Source organism: Chrysemys picta, chromosome 2 (genome assembly GCF_011386835.1).
Source record: "Chrysemys picta bellii isolate R12L10 chromosome 2, ASM1138683v2, whole genome shotgun sequence".
NCBI classification, from domain to species: Eukaryota; Metazoa; Chordata; order Testudines; family Emydidae; genus Chrysemys; species Chrysemys picta.
The window spans coordinates 222712285-222734868 of NC_088792.1; the positions used below are offsets into that span (position 1 = coordinate 222712285).

Below are 22584 nucleotides of genomic sequence, written 5' to 3' on the forward strand. Positions count from 1 at the left end.
AAAGGACACAGCTATGGTGAACAGGGTGTGGTGGTAACAACGTGGAGTGCTTCTGTAATATTTCAGCAGTGGATTTGTGCACACAATTTGGTTTTGGATTATGGAAAAAGTTTAGTAACATATTCCTGTTTTAAACCCCAGCCTAGGAGTATAACATACTGACCACACCCTCTTGTCTATTTTCAGGCAACATTATGGATTGTCATCTCTTCCTGAACTATCCACAAAAAGTCTACATTTCTTTCAGCTCACAAGTAAGCTAATCAACAAACTTCAGCATTGCTCAATACATATGGTCTGCTGGCCACATCTGAACAACATACTTGATTGGTTCTTATACTTTAAGAACATCTGCAGTTCCAGTAGGTAAGGTAAGATTACAGAGGCTGTCAATCCTCCATACTTTATAAGTTCCCTTCCCACAAGTACACAGTGAAATCAGTTACTAAAGTTTTAATGAGGCTTTGTACACTGTCAGTCAGGGACAGTGCACCAATCTAAATGCACCAGTAGTCTGTGCCAAGAATCATCATCTCTTACAAGACTAGAAAATTTTCCATTTTCTCATTTAAGCCTTGTCAGGAAACCAGTAACAGCTCATCATTTCTTCACAGGGGAATTTTTTTTTTTTTAAAAATGACTTGTATAGCTAAGTATGACTGGAAGAGATGACAGCTGCAAAAACCCATCAAGGTCTCTGAGACAGAGGCCACAAGCACCTCAGATCAGGATAAGCAGAAGTGACTAAACAGTGACTAAACTAATATTACACGAACAGAGCTATAATATGGTGTGACAAGATGGACGAGGCCCAGAGGCCCTTGCTGGAGGCCTCAGGGTCCTGCCACACCCCATCCAAGAGAGAAGCAGAAGAGAAGTACTCCAAGCAGCCAATGAGATAGGCTGCAGGGAGCAGCCAATCAGGGTCATATAAAAGGAGCTGCAGAACACAGCAGTAGTCAGTTGCTGCCTAGATATACAAGAGAGAGGACAGTTACTAGCTGGCTGAAAGAACAGCAGGACCATGGAGAGCTCAGTGTGGGCAGGGACTGGGGGAAACTAAGAAGGAGCTCCTGGCTGGCATCTGGAACTGAGTAAGGACTGAGCCCAAGGAGGGCCACAAGAAGACAATGTCTCCAGAGAAGAAACCCTGCGGATATGGCCCACACCAGGGCCAGAACAAGTTAAAATCTGCCAGGAAGGGGTTTGTTCTGTTTCACATATAGACACTGTGTGAGACTTAGATGAAAGGCTGAGTTACTGAAAAACTGCCTGAGAAGCCACTGAAAGGGATCACCATAAACTGAAAGATTGCAGACACACCTGACCAGAAAGCAGACCAGAAGGGTGTGCTTGCAAAAGCTGGGTGCCACGACCCCTTACATATGTGTTGGGTTTTTTTTTTTAAAGTCTCTGACAGTACATAGCTTGTAACCCTTCCGATATCTAAATCTCACCTACCAAGAGATTGCAATATTCTGGACCTGACCCTGCAGAAATGTCTCACTTTTCAAGTGACAGGGTTGTAGCTTTCATAGAATTCGTTACAGACAGACCATTGTAACATTTTTATTTGTTTGCCTAATATACAGAACAACAGTTTGTCTGCCTTCATACTATGTCAAGGATATTATGTGTTTCAGGTATGTTATGTAGTATTTCTGCATATTTAAATTTCTATGTATTTTCTATTGGTACTTTTTACATGAAGTATGGTATCAGAACACAATAGTTTCATTTATCACAGAAATCACCAGCAATATTTTCTGATAAACAAATCTTAGTTCAAAAGGAACAAAATGGTTTTATCACAAGAAGCTGCAGGATTTTTTTACTAAAGATTCTCCATGACTATTGCAAGACCAATATTCTGGTGTTTATAATGAAATTCTGATAAACACTTTAAATATACAGCAAGTCTATGACTGAAGTGATTATAATAGCTACTAAATGCCTGAACAATTTTCAAGAGCTCTTCAGATATATTTTCTTCACTAATTAAAAGCCCCAGAAAGTGAATTAGTTTATTGCTGACAGGATCAAACAGCTATTTAATATTCCCAATAACCTATTTCATAATTATGTTGGGGCAAGTCGCAGCACTTGTTGTACAATTATAGTGTTTATCAGGTTAAGTGGATACTCTGCCACCTTGCCAGTAAGCATTATGAGAGACAAAGGCAAAGAAACCTTTTTGCTTACCGCTTCCCTCGAGGATAGTGTCGTACATATTCTCCCACATCATGAGCAGCTACAGCTAAGACTTGCGGGTCATCAGAAACCTCCAGAAGCTTCGTCAGGATTCTACAATAGTATTTTAAACAATCAGATGCTAATTACTCTAAAAAGTGCTAATTTAAAGTAACTCAATTTCAGAGACCATAAATACATCATGCATCACGTGTACTGTAAAACTGGGATTATAAACACAAACAAAAAAATACCTCCCAAGCAACAAATTGAAATTAAATAGCAAAGACCCTATCTACTCCAGGCAAAAGGACATTGCAACCAGTGCCTTGAGCTTGCAGCATCTGTACACAACAGCTGTCTCAAGCATTTTATACAAAATGTTGCTTACATCACTAGACTGCAGCACCTGCAGTGAGAACTTGAGCTCAAGTCCAGCTTTACCAGCCATGCTTATGAAATTCAACAGTGTGGAGAAGAAACCACAGAAGTTGCAGGTCCATAAGCTCTGCTGCTGCTAACTCCATTCCATGATGAAGTGCATTCTGTAGGCAAGCTATCCCGAGAAACAGTTTTTGGTGTTTCAGGACATATGATTCAGAAGTCCCAGAATACATCATAGCTATTCAGCTTGCTGTCTGTAACATGCCAAAATGGTTCTAGCAGAACTGTTGTGTGGTTGCACTTAACTGCTGTCAACTAACTTTCATGCTCTATCCCCCACAATGGTTTCCTTGTTTACTAGAGGATACCCCAGTGAAAAACAGGCAGAATTTTAAACAGAACAGAATGACAATCATTGCCCATTATTGCAAAGAATTGAAGTGCATTCCAAGAGTGGAGAATTAGACATGTTATTGAAGATGGAGAGTTATAACATTTTTAAAAAAAACTTTCCAATTGTGATTTTCTAGTTTCAAAGACACCATTAATAGCAAAGAAATATGCATCCTTTCCCATACTTATCTACTGTACTTCAGCAAGTAACTCTGGTTCTCTTCAAAAAACCAAGATAATTAATGACATACCACATCAGAATCTATTAGGATGCTTGTTACTTATTTCCTTAGCGTGACAAGAGAGACAATTCTGTACGTTTCATAAAGAAGAAGGGATTACTCAAACTTCAACTCAGTATGCAAAATAAAGATAAGTAATTTGAAGGCAGTTCAACAAGAAAGCTGTTTACAAACCAATAATAAAAATACAATTTGACACACACAATGATAAGGAGGTCAGAGATATGGAGGTCTATCATTCAAAAGGTACATACAGAAAATTTCAGATTGACCCAATATCAACTGTTTTAATCCCTAACCTTTCAGCTTCAATCTATCCTCCCTTCCTCCCCCCTCCAAAAAAATAAAAATAAAGAAGTCTGGGAAACAGACAGACTTTGCAGTATACATTCAATTTCAGCAGACTTGGGCTCTGTTGAACCAAAGGGTGTGGCAAAAATTCCAGAACCAAGGATCCATCATACTGAGAATTCCCTGCCCTCATGTCCCAGCACATATAAATAAGGTCTGTAAACTCACATAAGACAAAATGGATTTGTCAAGAATAAATCATGTCAAACCAACCTAATTTCCTTCTTTGAGGAGATTACTGATAAACTAGTGAATGGGTGGGAAGCATACATCTTGATTTTAGTAAAGCTTTTGATAGTGTCCCCACATGACATTCTCATAAGCAACCCAAGGAAATGCTGTCTAGATGAAATTACTGTAAGGTGTGTGCATCCCTGATTGAAAAACGATACTCAAAGAGTAGTTATCAATGGTTCGGTGTCAAACTGGGAGGGCATCTAATGGGATCCTGCAAGGGTTTGTCCTGGGTCTCGTGCTATTCAATGTTTTCAACAATGACTTGGATAATGGAGTGGAGAGTATGCTTGTAAAATCTGTAGTGATACCAAGCTAGGGGGGGCTGCAAGCACTTTGGAGGACAGAATTAGAATACAAAGGGACCCTGATAAATTGGAGAACTGGTCTGAAATTAACAAGCTGAAATTCAATAAAGATAAGTAAGTAGGAAGGAAAAATCAAGTGCACAAATACAAAATGGGGACCCAACTGGCTAGGCAGCAGTACTACAGAAAAGGATTTGGGGGTTAGAATGGTCATAAATTGACTATGCGCCAACAGCAGGATACAGTTGCAAAAAAGGTAAACATTCTGGGGTGTATTAACAAGAGTGACATAAGTTCAGCAGGAGGTAACTGTTCCACTCTACTCAGTACTGGTGAGGCCCCAGCTGGAGTATTGTGTACAGTTTTGGATAGCACACTTTAAGAAAGATGTGGACAAACTGGAGAGTCCAGAGAAAAGCAATAAAAAATGATGAAAGGTTAAAAACACAGGCATGTTAATATCCTGAGAAAAGACGACTGCTAATGGTCTTCAAATATGTTAAGGGCTGTGATAAAGGGGACTGCGATCAATTGTTCTGCGTATCCACTGGAGGTAGGACCAGAAGTACTTGGCTTAACCTGCAGCAAGGGAGATTTAGGTTAGATTTAGGAAAAACTTTCAACTATAAAGGATAGTTAAGTCCTGGAATAGGTTACAAAGGGAGGTTGTGGAACCCCAGCATTGGAGGTTTTAAAGAACACGTTAGACAAATACCTGTCAGGGAGGCTCTGTCTTCGTCTTACATCAGTGCAGGGATATTGACTAGATTACTTTGAAGTCCCTTCCAGCTCTACATTTCTATGATCCTATGAAAACCTACATCTTTAATTACACCCAGAAATGAACTGAAAACCAGTCCACCCTGTGAAGGATAGGGGCAGTGTACCCTGTATGAAGCACAACTAAAAGCAGGCTTCTGTACCTCATTATGGGCCACCAAAATTTCAAAGTGGTCTTCAGGTGTAGCCTACATCCAAAAGAAATAGCCACAGCTTTTTAGCCTACAGCACATTGAGTAAAATAGCCACTGCTGCTATTGGACATCCAGAAATAACACTTTAGTATCATAGTAATGAGCGTGGCATGAAAAAGCAAAATAGAGCCATAAGGACAAATGAGCGTAATTTTGATTTGCAATCCTGAGCAACAGAAAGGTAGGCAAAAATCTCCCATTTTCTCAGTGTCCTTCTCCCATACTTCTATCATATATAGGTTCCATATTAGCTTACTAGCTCCTATCCAGGCCACAATCTCAAGTAGTCACCAAGACAGCAGATCAACTGGACTGTGCAGTGGATGGAAGATGTAAAGTTGGAGATCTTCTACACAATAAAGGCACCACAGGCCACACCATCTGGCTAGCACCTCCACAACAGACTGACACGCAGATTAAACAGGGTTTTTTGTTTGTTTGTTGAGATACTGGGGTCTTTCCTCTGGAAAAGATATGCCCTGAAAAAGCATCCAAAGAGGAACTCAAGGTTTTGCTGGCCATTATTTGAAAGGAACACTGGTTTAAATTATTGAGCATAGCCCAAGGCACTCCCTGAGCACTACCAGAACCTAAATTAAATTAAATAAATTAAAATTAGCGAGACTTTAGTAACTAGGAGTCATCTGCTTGAGTTGCAAATTCTGCTTCCTCGAAGATTGCTTAGAATCAGACTAGAGTGTCAATCTTACCCAAAGCAGAGTGAAAATTTGCCCTGGCATGAAACACTAGTTTCTGTAAGTGAGTCAAGACACTCCAGACACCACCCTGCCTACCACTGGAAACAGTTCTGCTGATTGGGACTTTGTCTCCAGCACAGGATCTACAAAGTAACGACCACTTGCACAGCCATTGTTAGATCTCAACTTGGCCAGGCTCACACCATGCCTTATATTTTAGCATCATGTACTCCAGTCATCTCCCTGCTTTAAATGTTGCAATCCAGATTTATACAACATTGACGTGGAGGAACAAATTAGAAGAAGGGGCACTTTGACACCACGCTGTCAATGGTAAAGGACACACAATCAAAACGACTAACTAGGCAACTAACAGAGCATTCACAGCCATCTAAAAATCCAACTTTTTTGATTGGCTTCTGAAAACCAGCCAATTAAATAGATAGGCCCTTAACTCCATCAGGAAAGGTGGGCTCCAACCTCAAAATGGTGCAAGTCCTTGTCACAGACTGACAAGGACAACTAGCTGCACTATTCAATCCCACCTCAGAAACTAGATCAAGAGTGTGGAGTGTAACATATTGAGCCAGAGGTCACAGAGAATAATCCCACAGCTGTAATGATATCCTCAACCTCATTACCAAAAAAAGGTATTTAGAAGAGTGATGGAATGCCTGACAAAATTTTAACTAAGGTAAGGTGAAGTCAGACTTTTAGACTGTATTAGCTGGTATTTCTTTAAGTGTATTTAACTGAAATAGTTTAAAAGCCACCATGTGCGATACTGCAAGTGAATTAAGATGGGTTTTGAATACTTTCTCTATTACATAATCAACATAAGTACCTGGCTCAGTTAATGAAATACAAGCAATTCAACTTCTGAGCAGATGATTCCCATTATCAAAAAGCCACATACTTTAAACAGTAATATGTTCTGACCTTCTCTTCTCCCTAGGTAATGTTTCTACAAAATTAAATTACATTACTTAATGCTCATATTGAAATAAATGCCATAGTACAGTTGGTTTAAATTTGAACATTGAAAATATACTTTAAAGAACAGTATGAAGAGAGAATCAGAATGTTATGAAAATTAAAGAACTTACTTCAATAGCTCGTAATTCTTTTCATTTAATCTCACAGCATTCTCTCGCCAAAATTTCTCAGATTTGTGTACAGGACTCCATTCCAATCTTCCTGACTTGAGCTCAGAACTGTACTCATCAAATGAACTAGAGTGCAAAAAAACACACAGTGAAATACTAGTTTCCCATGAATGGGCCTTTAACAGTACATCAGAAGCTCTACTCCTTGAGAGAGAGTAGGATTTGTTATGACAAACTTGAAAGTCATAGTTCTTTACAAATCTGTATCAAAATTCTGATTTGGATAAATTGATTAAAAATATTGGTGGAACATCCTTAAGCAACATGAAAGTGAGCACAGGTTGAGGGGTGGGAAAGAATATCTTTGTTTGAAGTCCTCTCACTTGGCCCACTTCAGAAACTTAAGATTTAGGCCTGATCTACACTAGAAAGTTAGGCAGGCACAACTACATTGCTCTGGGGTGTGAAAAAAATCCATACCCAAGTGACATAGTTAAGCTGACTTAAGTCCTTGTGTAAGCAGCACTAGTTGACAAAAGAATTCTTCCATTGACCTAGCTACTGCCTCTCGGGGAGATGGATTACCTATGCCGATGGAAGAACCCTCCCATCAATGTAGGTAGTGTTCACACTGAAGCGCCACACCAGTGCACTGTGCCATTGTAATGTTTTAAGTTGCAGTGTTTAAAAAAAAAAAAAAAAAAAAGCATTCTCCCCATACCTCTACTTTACTTTTACACAGAACATAATCTTAAATTTACTGATCTGAAATATAAAAAATCTCTAGCAATCCCATTTTATTCATAAGTGAACTATTCTCCTAAATATGGGATTACAGATCCCAAGAAAAATAATCTCTTAAGAGTACACGTTTAGAGAAAGCTAAACTGCTTTTGTTAGTGGTTATTAAAGTCTAAAAAGGAATTCCTCTGACCAGGGATCACAGACCCAACTTAGAGATACAAGTTATAGTCTAAATTATACATCCAGCGTAAATTGGGATAAATGACTCACTAGTGTACACGTGTTCATTTGACATTTTATGGGTCTACACTAAGTTTCATATTTTGAAAGTACCGAATTCGGCTCCAGTGCAAGCAGATGCAACTCTTGTTGAAAATCCTGTCTATTACACTGTCAGTTAAGAAGCACGTGTGCATAAGCATAGTAGATTTTTCTAGTCAGATATATGACAGACATCCAGTTAGAAACGATCTTTCACATACTGTCGGGAAGATCTGGTATACCAGAATACCACCAGCATATCTACTATTTTCTGTTTTAAAACGTAATTAAAATTAATAAGTTTGCCAGTATTTCAAGTGACAGGTTTAAAAACTCATACTATAAAATATACCTAAGATCCTGGACACTCTCACCAAGTTTTTCCAGTAGAAACTTAATATCCTCACTTATGTCTTCATCATCATATTTCTGCTGATCCAAGTTCTCTAGCTGCTTCAGAATTTTGCACTGGATCATAGCGAGAGCATACTCTTGGCGAGTTTCTCTTTCAATAGATTTTTCCAAAAGATTCTGGAAAAAAAAAAAGTTGAATGAAAATAATCTTTTACAGTTTAAAAATACTACTCTTAATTACAGATTTATCTTTCTGCAAATATCCTCTAAGACTAATTTGAATTATGCAAGGTGGTCTGTAGTTTCATCAATAGTATTAATCATTTATTAAAAGGCTTGCTTGAGAGTGCAATATTATGAGCGGACAAGGATTCCAACATATTTTGGCCCTAATTTTCAGTTAGGTTAGTACAATTACATGCTCAAGAGGGCCTGTCCAACAGCATGAAAGTGACCAGTTTATATTAGTTCCTATATAACTTTCTATAGAAAGAGAAATATAACTGGGCAACACAGTATGGGAAAGAGGTGACCAGCACTCTGTGGAGAAAGAAGTGGTTCAGGACTATTTAGAAAAGCTGGATGAGGACAGATGCGCTGCATCCGAGGGTGCTAAAGAAGTTGGCGGATGTGATTGCAGAGCCACTGGCCATTATCTTTGAAAACTCATGGAGATCGGAGGAGATCTTGAATGACTGGAAAAAGGCTAATGTAGTGCCCAACTTTAAAAAAGGAAGGAGGAGGATCGGGGAACTATAGACCAGTCAGTCTCACCTCAGTCCCTGGAAAAATCATAGAGCAGGTCCTCGAGGAATCAATTTTGAAGCACTTAGAGGAGCGGAAAGTGATCAGGAACAGTCAGCATGGATTCACCATGACGAAGTCATGCCTAACCTAATTGCCTGCTATGACAAGGTAACTGGCTCTGTGGATGAGGGGAAAGCAGTGGACATATTATTCCTTGACTTTAGCAAAGATTTTGATATGGTCTCCCACAGTATTCTTGCCAGTAAGTTAAAGAAATATGGGATGGGCGAATGGACTATAAGGTGGATAGAAAGCTGGCTAGATCATCGGGCTCAACGGGTAGTGATCAATGGCTCCATGTCTAGTTGGCAGCCGATATCAAGCAGAGTGCCTCAAGGGTTAGTCCTGGGGCCGGTTTTGTTCAATATCTTCATTAATGATCTGGAGGATGGTTTGGATTGCAAGTTTGCAGATGACACTAAACTGGGCGGAGTGGTAGATACGCTGGAGGGTAGGGATAGGATACAGAGGGACCTAGACAAATTAGAGGATTGGGCCAAAAGAAATCTGATGAGGTTCAACAAGGACAAGTGCAGAGTCCTGCACTTAGGACGGAAGAATCCCATGCACTGCTACAGACTAGGGACCAAATGGCTAGGCAGCAGTTCTGCAGAAAAGGACCTAGGGGTTACAGTGGACGAGAAGCTGGATATGAGTCGACGGTGTGCCCTTGTTGCCAATAAGGCTAACGGTATATTGGGCTGTATAAGTAGGAGCATTGCCAGCAGATCAAGGGATGTGATCATTCCCCTCTACTCGGCATTGGTGAGGCCTCATCTGGAATACTGTGTCCAGTTTTGGGCCTCACACTACAAGAAGGATGTGGAAAAATTGGAAAGAGTCCAGTGGAGGGCAACAAAAATGATTAGGGGGCTGGAGCACATGACTTATTAGGAGAGGCTGAGGGAACTGGGATTATTTAGTCTGTAGAAGAGAAGAATGAGAGGGGATTTGATAGCTGCTTTCAACTACCTGAAAGGGGGTTCCAAAGAGGATGGATCTAGACTGTTCTCAGTGGTACCAGATGGCAGAACAAGGAGTAATGGTCTCAAGTTGCAGTGGTGGAGGTTTAGGTTGGATATTAGGAAAATCTTTTTCACTAGGAGGGTGGTGAAGCACTGGAATGGGTTACCTAGGGAGGTGGTGGAATCTCCTTCCTTAGAGGTTTTTAAGGTCAGGCTTGACGAAGCCTTGGCTGGGATGATTTAATTGGGTATTGGTACTGCTTTGAGCAGGGGGTTGGACTAGATGACCTCATGAGGTCCCTTCCAACCCTGATATTCCATGATTCTATGATAACATTTTAGCAAACTAAAAACAGGCCTTGCAATGCATAGTTCACATCTGAATCTAGAGGTCAACTTCCTCAAAGTCTGGGCATATTCAGATCAGGGATTTTAGTTTAAGCCCATCTCTATTAGTAAGAAGAGTGCTGGCATAAGCACATAGTGCAGCAGCCAGTGATTTTATTGACTCCCACTATCAGTTCATTATCTTTCATTCAATTTAATCAGGTTCAAATTATGCTATTCAATCCAAGCCAGTCACTTTTTACTATGATAATGCACATTATCGATATAAAAAAGCCTCAGTGAGCAAAAGCCATGTTCATTTGAATAGGTCATAATATCTTTCAAGAGCAAGGGAAGTAATTACCTGGAGAGAGAGAACTAACTGGACCACTGATTTAATGTATGCAGTGTTTTAGGTGTGCAGATCCCAGGGCATTAGAGAGACACAGTGGATGAGGTAATATCTTTTATTGGACCTGAAGGAAAGCTCTGCGTAAACTCAAAAACTTCTCTCTCACCAACGACCAGCTTGGCTAAACAGTGAAATCCTTGCTGATCTTAAACACAAAAAAGAAGCTTACAAGAAGTGGAAGATTGGACAAATGACCAGGGAGGAGTATAAAAATATTGCTCAGGCGTGCAGGAGTGAAATCAGGAAGGCCAAATCACACTTGGAGTTGCAGTTAGCAAGAGATGTTAAAAGTAACAAGAAGGGTTTCTTCAGGTATGTTAGCAACAAGAAGAAAATCAAGGAAAGTGTGGGCCCCTTACTGAATGAGGGAGGCAACCTAGTGACCGAGGATGTGGAAAAAGCTAATGTACTCAATGATTTTTTTGCCTCTGTCTTCACGCACAAGGTCAGCTCCCAGATTGCTGCACTGGGCAGTACAGCATGGGGAGAAGGTGACCAACCCTCTGTGGAGAAAGAAGTGGTTCGGGACTATTTAGAAAAACTGGACGTGCACAAGTCCATGGGGCCGGATGCGCTGCATCCGAGGGTGCTAAAGGAGTTGGCGGGTGAGATTGCAGAGCCATTAGCCATTATTTTTGAAAACTCATGGCGATCGGGGGAGGTCCCAGATGACTGGAAAAAGGCTAATGTAGTGCCCATCTTTAAAAAAGGGAAGAAGGAGGATCCGGGGAACTACAGGCCAGTCAGCCTCACCTCAGTCCCTGGAAAAATCATGGAGCAGGTCCTCAAGGAATCAATTATGAAACATTTAGAGGAGAGGAAAGTGATCAGGAACAGTCAGCATGGATTCACGAAGGGGAAGTCGTGCCTGACTAACCTAATTGCCTTCTATGATGAGATAACTGGCTCTGTGGATGAGGGGAAAGCAGTGGATGTGTTATTCCTTGACTTTAGCAAAGCTTTTGATACGGTCTCCCACAGTATTCTTGCCGCCAAGTTAAAGAAGTATGGGCTGGATGAATGGACTGTAAGGTGGATAGAAAGCTGGCTAGATCGTCGGGCTCAACGGGTAGTGATCAATGGCTCCATGTCTAGTTGGCAGCCGGTTTCAAGCGGAGTGCCCCATGGGTCAGTCCTGGGGCCGATTTTGTTTAATATCTTTATTAATGATCTGGAGGATGGTGTGGACTGCACTCTCAGCAAGTTTGCAGATGACACTAAACTAGGAGGCATGGTAGATACACTAGAGGGTAGGGATCGGATACAGAGGGACCTAGACAAATTAGAGGATTGGGCTAAAAAAACCTGATGAGGTTCAACAAGGACAAGTGCAGAGTCCTGCACTTAGGACGGAAGAATCCCATGCACTGCTACAGACTAGGGACCGAATGGCTAGGTAGCAGTTCTGCAGAAAAGGACCTAGGGGTCACAGTGGACGAGAAGCTGGATATGAGTCAACAGTGTGCTCTTGTTGCCAAGAAGGCTAACGGCATTTTGGGCTGTATAAGTAGGGGCATTGCCAGCAGATCGAGGAACGTGATCGTTCCCCTTTATTCGACATTGGTGAGGCCTCATCTGGAATACTGTGTCCAGTTTTGGGCCCCACACTACAAGAAGGATGTGGAAAAATTGGAAAGAGTCCAGCGGAGGGCAACAAAAATGATTAGGGGCCTAGAGCACATGACTTATGAGGAGAGGCTGAGGGAACTGGGATTGTTTAGTCTCCAGAAGAGAAGAATGAGGGGGGATTTGATAGCAGCCTTCAACTACCTGAAGGGGGGTTCCAAAGAGGATGGAGCTCGGCTGTTCTCAGTGGTGGCAGATGACAGAACAAGGAGCAATGGTCTCAAGTTGCAGTGGGGGAGGTCCAGGTTGGATATCAGGAAAAACTATCTCACTAGGAGGGTGGTGAAACACTGGAATGCGTTACCTAGGGAGGTGGTGGAGTCTCCTTCCTTGGAGGATTTTAAGGCCCGGCTTGACAAAGCCCTGGCTGGGATGATTTGGCTGGGAATTGGTCCTGTTTTGAGCAGGGGGTTGGACTAGATGACCTCTTGAGGTCCCTTCCAACTCTGATATTCTATGATTCTATGTCAGTCCAGTAATTTAGTGACATTTCTACTGTAATGTTTCTCAATACTTTGCTTAAAGAGAATGATGTCAGATTTATATTTAGGGTTCTTTAAACTTCCTAGACACGTAGTACAGTAAAACATGATCAATGAGTAATATTCTCTTTAAATACAACCATAGAATTTTTTTTAATTACTCTCGGGTTCTATTGCTGCCTTCAACAGCCAAGCACAACCGAACTGGCTGAAATGGGGGAGAAGGTACTCCCACACCCTCCAATTTCATGATCTGTCATCCTTTACATACAGACAGCTGAAGGAACGTCTAGGCACAGATGGACAATGCAATTCAATATGAATTTAATTTATTTCTGATACTTTCTTCTCCAACTTCTATAAACCTCAGGTTTTAGGTTATATGTGATACTTTACTGCTCTTCAATTTGGAAAAGCTCAATTTTGCAATCAGAAATACCAAAACTGCTGAAGACACGCAATGAATTATGGACGAGAGGTTGTATTTAATTTATGCAGCCCTAGAATTGTCAGCAGGGTCCAGGTTTGCAAGAAGACACTGTCTGTATCTCCTGAGAAGACAGTGTTTGATATAGGATGACTGGGTGACTGTATACTTCAATTATTAAAAGAGAAGATTAGATTTAAACAACATGTTTAAAAAAAGTAAAATTTTTACCTTTTTGCTTGAGCCTGAGAAAGGATTATAGCAGCTAAAGAAGAGTTTATTTCTGCAGGTCAATAGCATGGATTAATCTAAGAAAGTCAGAAACAGGAGCTCCTTTTCTGGTATATTAACCATTCAAGGATAAAGAAACTCGGTGGGTCAGTGGACTGCACTGCCTCTGGAGTACCCCTTCCCCAGCCAGTACATGATTCTAAGAAAAGTGGGAGTAAATCCCACCAAAAAGGTGGGGAAAACATTTTATAGTAGCAAAAATCTAGCGAGTAACTACAACAAAGGCAGGTTGCTATGGAACTGGTGACGCAGAAGTTTTCATGCGCATAGTGGTCAACTAACGTTACCACAGGAATCTTAACATACTTTTTTGTACTTTATATCCTTGAGCTCTTTAAGGAAGATTCACAAAAACTCCAAACATGCACTTCCTGGAGACAAAGGTATGTTATTGGACAATCCTAAAAACAAAAGGTATGTTACCAGACAGCTAGCATAGACTGAACATCCTTCTCCCATCAAGACCTAGAGACTGAGGTGAACCCTCTCTGCGACAACAAAAATGGAGGATTCAGGAAATACCTAGCTGCCACAAAGCAGACTATGACCAAAAAGCAGATTCCCATATTTTGAGTTTCTCTGCCCAGTGGCCCCAAGGCATTCCGGGGTTCAAGGTCCAACAAGTTTCAATTTGGGTGTGCAACCTAGAGACCATACATTCACACACCATTGCAGTAGGGAGAAAATTTGGTGGGTGGGTTTTCTGGGATGGTTATGAAGACCAGAAGGTTGCCTTTTAACAAGTACAAAAGTGCAATAAATATCACTGCTGAAGTGCATATCTTGCAATTTAAGTTCCATACTCCACAAGTTTTAAATTCTTATAACGTTGTTAAACCAAAAATAAATTTAAAAAAAAATGTAGGAAGGCTGAAACTCATAATGAAGATGACATCCTTGTCAGGTTTCAAGTTTCCAAATACAATAATTACATTGGAGCCCAGCCAAAACATGTACAACTGTAGTTCTTTCCATAAAAAGGAAAGGAAGTTTCCCATGTCCCCACCATCCTCCCTCAACTAGCCATTTTAATTCCCTATACTACACACATTTGAAAAGGTGTGCACATAAAACATCCAATGCCTGGGTGCAAGAAGGGATGACACATTCAAACCAGAGTATGTTTGCGCATGTGTACGTGCGCACGCAAAGATTCAGGAGGCAACAATGCTTTGGTATTATAAAACATCTTGTTAGGATCAGCCATTTTCAGATTTTACTGATATAATATTGCAGCAGAAGTCAACTACTCAGTGCTCTTATGTGGATATCTCATCCCAACGTACATTACATTATCTATGCTTATGCCAGTCTTGCAAAATTTGTCCTCAGAAAGCTTTGTTTTGGACATATACATAAAATCATTTTCTATCAATCACACTAAAATGTTGGTGAGTAGATTTTCTGCCTGAGCTGGTACATTTTTATGAAATATCTGCAAGGCCAGTTTACCTATTTACTAAGTGTTAAAAGAGTGTCATTCTTGTGTTCTAACACCAATCTCTGTATCAGCATTTTTTAATACTTTCTGTAAATAGTATTTAACAGAATATAGAGGAACAATGAACATTCATATTGGGATCTGCCAGTTCAAGAAGGCACAAAAAGCTGCATGCCTTTTACCCTACAAAGAATCCACATATTAACTCTGGCTCTGAAAGGAAAGCCAGAGTTAATGTGGACTACACATCCAACCCAGCATGCCTGGAAATAATCTATGGAAACACTTTGGTAAGAGACAAAACCATGTAAACCCACTACAATTACAGTCAACTTCACTTACCCGAAATGCTGCAAGGATAATTCTAGTTACTTTCTCTTTGACAGATTCTTGGAGAATGTCAGACAGAACTGGAACAATATTATATCGACGCAGATATTCACACATTTGAGGACTGAATGCCAAGAGCCATATGGAGAAAATCATCTGATACTGGAGCTGGAAGCCACATTTGTTACTCAGGACTCCCATGATACTGAAAGACACAATTATCATAGGTAGTAGTGCACGTGTCCTTTTAATAAGGTAATTGTGCATCATGTTGATATTTCCAAAACAAAGTTTTTCAGAATTTTAATTTCACTAGAAATTGACTTTTTGATCCTCTTCAAGACAAAAGGAAATTTTGAAGTGTCAGAATTTCCAACAGAATGAAAATTTTGAGTTTCAATCAGCTCTAATAACAAGTCACTTACAATATAGAGATTTACATAGTGATCTTTTCCAAGTAAGGTCAGTGATAAGTTTCTGAACTCATGCACCATTTATTCTTCTTTGAAAGAAATTGACAGGGTTTGGAAAGAAAGTGATCTACTAAAAACATTACATAATAAAATGGAGCTATAATTCCAGAAAGTATCACTCTTCACCAATACTTACATTGAAGTTTACTGCAAGTTTCTACTGGACCTTCAAATTTTATTTAATCTGTTTTCAATAACCTGCAGTATCTCAGTCTCATATATAACAAGCCTCCAGCATGGTGCTCTAACCTTTAAGTAATTAATAGAACAATACTTTATGAAGACCTAAATAGTTATGTGGCTTCAACGGGTACCCATATTCTTCAGCTCATTTGTTTGCAGGCATACATTATTATATGAGCACAGATAAGAATTTCAGGCTCAAATACTATGGCTACAAGTAAGTTTTTTGAAAATTAAAACTAAACCTAAAGAGTTCAATTGCAAGGAAGCTCATTTGGGGTATAGCCTATTGTGCATGTTTGAAATGTAACTATTCCTGCATAGAGTAAGTAATATACTCACCAGTTTACCCCATCTGCTTCTACCCAAGCAAAACGATATTCATTGACCCTGAGCATCAGCTGCAGGCATCCAGCAACACACTGTACATATTGGGAACTCTAAAGAGGAAACAAGAACACCACGTTTATTTTTATGATTAAGGAACTAAATAGTCTTGACATTTTGTAAAAATTTCAGTAGGCCAGAGAATGAATTACAGTATTTTTCCTGTTCTGGACACTAGCTTTCATAATATCTATAAAGGTTCTGGTTTAGTCTCCATACACCAGTGTTTCCTGAACTGTTCAACACAATCTTTATAAGGAAGTACAGAAAAAAAAATTACTACAAATGTGAATTTTTGGAAGAAAGCGTCAAATTGAAAGCCATTTTTCTAAAAAATGGATATAACGTATGTCCTGCAATGATGTGTCCATAATTCAGTCTAAACTAGTGCAGGAGAAGAATGTGTGCAACTGGCTGTTAGTAGAAGCTCTAGCAAAATATTATTAAATCTGTTCTTGTGATTGTGACCGGATTTGCTTTATGGAAGTGTTCAAGTACCATTAAAAAATGGAGGCAAGTACTCAGGCACGCAGGAAAATGCTTCACCGTTTCATACGCCTCCAAATCTTTCTGCTAAGAAAATGCTTGGAAACCTGCGCAAGTCCTTTGAAAGGTTATTGAATTTCTGACTTTATGAATTGCAGTTTGAGATTGTTATCTTCACCACCAGCTTCTTTCACAAAGAAGTGAGGTGGCTCTCAGGAGGTGAAGTGCTAACCAGCCTCTTCATATTAAGAAATAATGATTAGTCACAAAAATCTTAAATACCTCTTGGTCAATACATTAATACTACACCTCTACCCTGAGGTAACACGGTCCTTGGGACATAAAAAAATCTCACCGCACTATAGGTGCGATTGCGTTATATCGAACTTGCTTTGGCCCCCCCCCCCGTCCCTTATTCCCTGACTGCCCCCTCCAGAGACCCCTGTCCCTAATCACCCCCAAGATCCCACCCCCTACCTAACCCCCTGCTCCCTGTCCCCTGACTGCTCCGACCCCATCCACACCCCCGGCCCCTGACAGGCTCTCACCAGCAGTGGCGGGAAGTGGAGCAACGTGGCCTCAGCCCACTCCACTCCGCCACCTCCCAGCCGCAGCGCCCCGCTTCCCGCCACCAGTGAGTGCGGGGAGGTTGGGGAAGGGATGCCCCCCACACTCACCTGCGGCCGGAAGCAGAGCGACACGGCCCCAGCCCCAGCCGTGTCGCTGGAGGGGGCGGAGTTGGGGAAAGGTTCCGTGCTCACCTATGGCGGGAAGCGGAGCGCCGCAGCTGGGAGCTGGCGGAGTGGAGCGGAGCGGACTGAGGCCGGGCTGCTCTGCTTCCTCCGCTGCCGGTGAGTGCAGGGGGGATCCCTTCCCCCCAATCTCCCTCCCCCAAGCGACATGGCTGGGGCCGGGGCAAGGGAAGCGGAGCGGGCTGCTCCCGGCCCCCTGCTAATCCCCTGGGCCACTCTGGGACTGCGGGGCCCTCAAAATTGCCCCCCACACACACACAGCTCCTGCCTCCTAGATCCTTGGGGGGAGCCCCTGACCACCCCCGAGACCCTCTGCCCCTTATCCAACCCCTCGGTTGAGCATGTCAGAGCTTTACCGCGTTGTATGCGAACCCGTGTTATATCAGGGTAGAGGTATACATCACTGGTATTTAGAAAAGGTTGACACTTGATTCCAAGGTGAAAAATGAATATTCTGTCAATGCAAACAAGGTAGAAACATTCACTGGAAAGCTTGAAAAGTTGTCTTCCAGAGCACAGAGAGGAAGAATGGAGTTCCCTTTTTCTCCCCAGTATGATGGGAACTGCGATGTTAGTCTGGAACAATTCAGCATTTGAGCAACTTCAGATTCAGCTGCAGAACTATTATTTATTCAAAGCTTGCATTAAAAAAAAAAAAAAAAAAGAAGAGGTGGATCACTAACCACCTTCCATTCAATAGACCATTGAGTCTGCAGAACCAGCAAGGCCACTGAGACACAAAAGTCTGGAAGTTGCTCTCTAGCGAGGATCTGAGAAAACGGTCTAAAGGAATATCACCTTGTCCTTATTGAAACCTTGGAAGTTCTCATCTTCTTACCTTTGTGATTTACAAGTGTTATTATAAGTTCCTTCATTTGATGGAGATCTAGAACATAAATCCCTATACTTCAGAAGATCTAAGCAGTAATCAAACTGACAGTGGAATACGGAATATTGCCACAGCTTTGGCAGTTAACAGGATTTCTTACAAGAGGCAGATTTCCTGGAAAAAATCAAGAAGTCTAACTGTAATCTTAGCTCTGTCACAGAACCCCTCTATGGCATTGGATATAAATTCAGAAACCCCGGGGAAGAGATTAGAGTGAGAAAAGAACACAAATCATGTCATGCAGCTGGAGCACAGAGAAGAAGGATTAGGGGAGAGCGAGAGTCACACTGTACAGGGCTTTGAAGCCGGCAACAGTATTTGCCCACTGGAGGCAATTGTTGCAAAAATTAGATAAATGCATGCTAAATAAGTATTAGTATCTACAGGCTCAAAAAAAGAATAGGATATACAAAAACGAACACCGCATATGGTAAGAGACAGTCCCAGTCCCCAAAACCCAACTAAATAGAGAAGAGAAGAGCTGTGAAAAGAATTTACGCAAGCATTATGTTTTACTGCTGCTGCTAGGGCCATTTTATAACACACATCTGAATATGCCGTGTGTGTGTGTGTGTGCGCGTGTGTGTGTGTGTGAAACCAAAGTCCTTTGTTTGCTTATACAAGTACAGGGCAGTTCCTCGCACTACAGTATGGTAATTCTTCGCCTTATTTAGCAGTATGTAAATGGCCTCACTGTCTAAAGCATCTCAGCTAGATTTATGCATAAAAATATCACCAGAAAAATATTAATATGTATTGTTCCCCAAAATTCACCTCCACATTTTAAAAGGTGTATTTTTGAAGTTTCTAAACAATTTATTTTATTGTGTTAACAAAAGAGCACGTAAGCTATATACCAGGAAGAGTTTCCCAGAAGTGAAGTCTGCTATAGTGTGGAATAATCTCCTAAAAAAAAGGTGGAAAGCCAGATCATTTGCTAGGATATGTTCGTTAAAACATATACCAATACTCTTATATGAACAGTCAATGAGCTTAATGGATTAAAAGGTTTTCCCTCCCATGTCTCATTCTAAATAGCTCCATGATTGCAAGACACATACATAATGTTGACTGAAGTTTAAAGTGCAATTTGGTCTGCATATTGTACTTCTCATAGCAGCAGCAACAAAGTTCTCAAAATGTGATAAGAATGGTACTTTACTCTGATTTCTCTAAGATTCTCAAGCATCTTGACTAATTTATCAGAACATACTAGACATGTTTTCCTACAAGCCTGTATTTTCTCCAAGTGCCTCTAAAACAGGGGTCGGCAACCTTTGGCACCTGGCCTGTCAGGGTAAAGCCACTGGCGGGCCGGGCCAGTTTGTTTATCTGGAGCATCCGCAGGCACGGAGCCCCGCAGCTCCCACTGGCCGCGGTTCACCATTCTTAGCCAATGGGAGCTGCAGCAAGCAGTGGCTAGCACTTCCCTAAACCCGCGCCATTTCCCACAGCTCCCATTGGCCGGGAACGGCAAACCGCGGCCAGTGGAAGCTCCAGGGCTCCGTACCTGCGGATGCACCAGATAAACAAACCAGGCTGGCCCGCCAGTGGCTTTACCCAGATGGGCCAGTGCCAAAGGTTGCCGACCCCTTCTTTAAAACATCATGGTAGATCAGCAACATTGTAGAAGGTCAAGAATTTCAAACACTTAAAGGAGGAAAGAAATGTCAAGACAAGTCCTGGATGAAATGAAAAGGTAAGAGACAATAAGAGATGCTTATGCTGTTCCACAAGCACTGCAAATGAATTCGTTCCCCTCTCCGGCCCCCACTTCTACCTTTATATAACCAGAAGCTGAAGACCACAGAGTGATAATTAACAAGGACATTTATTTCAATAGATAGGTATTTGCTTTCATAAATCTTGGAAGTAAGAGGTAACATAGAATCACAGAAATCATAGAATATCAGGGTTGGAAGGGACCTCAGGAGGTCATCTGCCTCCTGCTCAAAGCAGGACTAGTCCCCAGCTAAATCAGCCCAGCCAGGGCTTTGTCAAGCCTGACCTTAACATGGATGGAAGCATCTGCTGTACAAACCAAAACTATTAGCTCTTGAAACAAATTAACTGTATAAATCTCAAAAATTTTAGTCATTTATCTCTCTATTACTGAAACTAAGAATTGCCAGATCTTTAAGACACAATCATAAAAGTGATCTCCCAATACTGCTTTCAATTAAAATAAAAACCCCTCATTTTTCATTAGGATGAGCCATAATTTCCTCATGTCTGCATAAAAGGCTGTCATTGCATCCTTAACTCATCCTCAGTTTACATACTGAAGGATATGTGCAAGTAAGATTACTCACTGTTCTAAGGCCCTATGACAAGGGCCATCTGTATAATAGAGACTTGAAATGCAATATTGCAAAGAAGTGTCTGAGAATGTTTCAATCTCCACTTTTAGGCCTTGTCTTCTCTAGGAAAAAAAGGGGGGTATTTTTAACCCACTTTAATCTAACCTGTGTTAAAACCTTAGTGAAGACAAGGTAAATCGCAGTTTTAACCCACATTAGCAGGTAACCGTGACCAGTTAACATGGGTTAAAACAACAACATACTTTGTCTTCGCTAACCCAAATTAACAACCTAGTGAATGCAAGTTAAAAATACATCTTTTTCCTTAGTGAAGATACTGTTTTACATTTAAAGGAGATGCAGGTGTATGCTTATAAATCTCCTAAAAAGACATTAATGCCTTTAATTTTAACACATTCTTTGGAACCTAAAAATCATCAAGTGTCAAACTGTTTATCCTGCCACCGCTTTTGCAAGAGTAGTGGAGTGAAATTTCTTCACTATGCCACAACAATATAGAAAATTGAAGTTGAGGTTCACTTTCACCTGCTAAGTTGCCAAATTGCATTCTGAACTGCACTGCCTACATCACACAGAGGAACCGAGTCTAACCTTCCCTTATAAACCAACTACACACTGCTGTTTTCCAGTGTCCAAGGCTGAGGAGACAAGGCGTGGAATTCCGTTCTCCTCCTCAGAACTCAGTTTACTCAAGTAAGAAGGCTTAATAATGTCTAAGAAAGCACTAAAAACTTTCAAGGCATGTTTTTGTAGCTGCATATTGTAGAGGTTTATCTGGGGTGATTTTATATGTAATATTTTCTGCAGTATTTATAATAGGATACATTAAGGAGACAGAAGCAACTTACCCTCTGAATTTCCTTTGCTGCCAGTCAGAGTTTGATACTGAACAGCTAATGTTCAGTTTTTAGTATTTAATTGCCCCTTCCTTTCCCCTCCTCATAACTGGAATGATGCTATCGCTACCAGCTCAATGCAGATGTAATTGTAATATCCTGACTCAATGTGAATTGATAAGCAGAAGCATGCGTGTCCCACACATTTCATTATCAAATAACACTATGCAGCACATGTTTTAGATAAATACTTTTGTTTCTTGGTGCCATCGAGTGGCAAAATTGTGTAGTACAGCTTGAAATTAAACTGCTTTCTATAATTGCCATCACAAAGACTCTGCGGTCAGAACATCTTAACTGTTCATCCATATGAAATTAAACAGTTAAACTATCTACTGCTCCAGTAGGGTGCATTTTGTTAAAAAAAAAGTAATATAGGTTTTAAAGTATTTAATATATCCTTAAGTTCACACAAGTGAATTTGTTTTCTGCAGAGCTATATTTTTATAATTCAAGAATTTTGATTCAACAGTTACAACATTTTGAACACAGAACAACAAACAAAAAGCTAAACTATTTCACTGTATTCTGAAAGGTCTAGGAGATATGACATGTTTCAACCCAATGCAATTTCGAAGAGTGGCTAATAAGCCCTTGGAAAAAGTCAAAGTTCAGAATTGAAATGCTGACTGTTCTTAATCAGATCACAAAAAAAAAGACACTAACAAAGCAAAACTGGATTATTTTGCATTCAGAAGACCCCATTTGTTTTATCTAGATTTATGCTTCACTCATTAAGATTTCTGTTTTCATAGAATATCAGGGTTGGAAGGGACCTCAGGAGGTCATCTAGTCCAACCCCCTGCTCGAAGCAGGACCAACACCCAACTAAATCATCCCAGCCAGGGCT

At 40.8% G+C, this 22584-nt stretch overlaps 1 protein-coding gene across 4 annotated transcripts in view; it reads right to left on the minus strand.

Annotated features, from left to right (window-relative positions):
- Positions 1 to 22584, minus strand: part of ATP6V1H (ATPase H+ transporting V1 subunit H) — a 78872-nt gene that overhangs the window by 25117 nt on the left and 31171 nt on the right. For all 4 annotated transcript variants that reach the window (XM_042857018.2, XM_005301207.4, XM_065585554.1 and 1 more), the window contains exons 8-12: positions 16346 to 16443; positions 15360 to 15552; positions 8238 to 8416; positions 6881 to 7006; positions 2203 to 2304 (exon numbers count right to left, since the gene is read on the minus strand). In XM_042857018.2, the coding sequence (XP_042712952.2) occupies positions 2203 to 2304; positions 6881 to 7006; positions 8238 to 8416; positions 15360 to 15552; positions 16346 to 16443 (698 nt within the window). The remainder of the gene's footprint in view (positions 1 to 2202; positions 2305 to 6880; positions 7007 to 8237; positions 8417 to 15359; positions 15553 to 16345; positions 16444 to 22584) is intronic.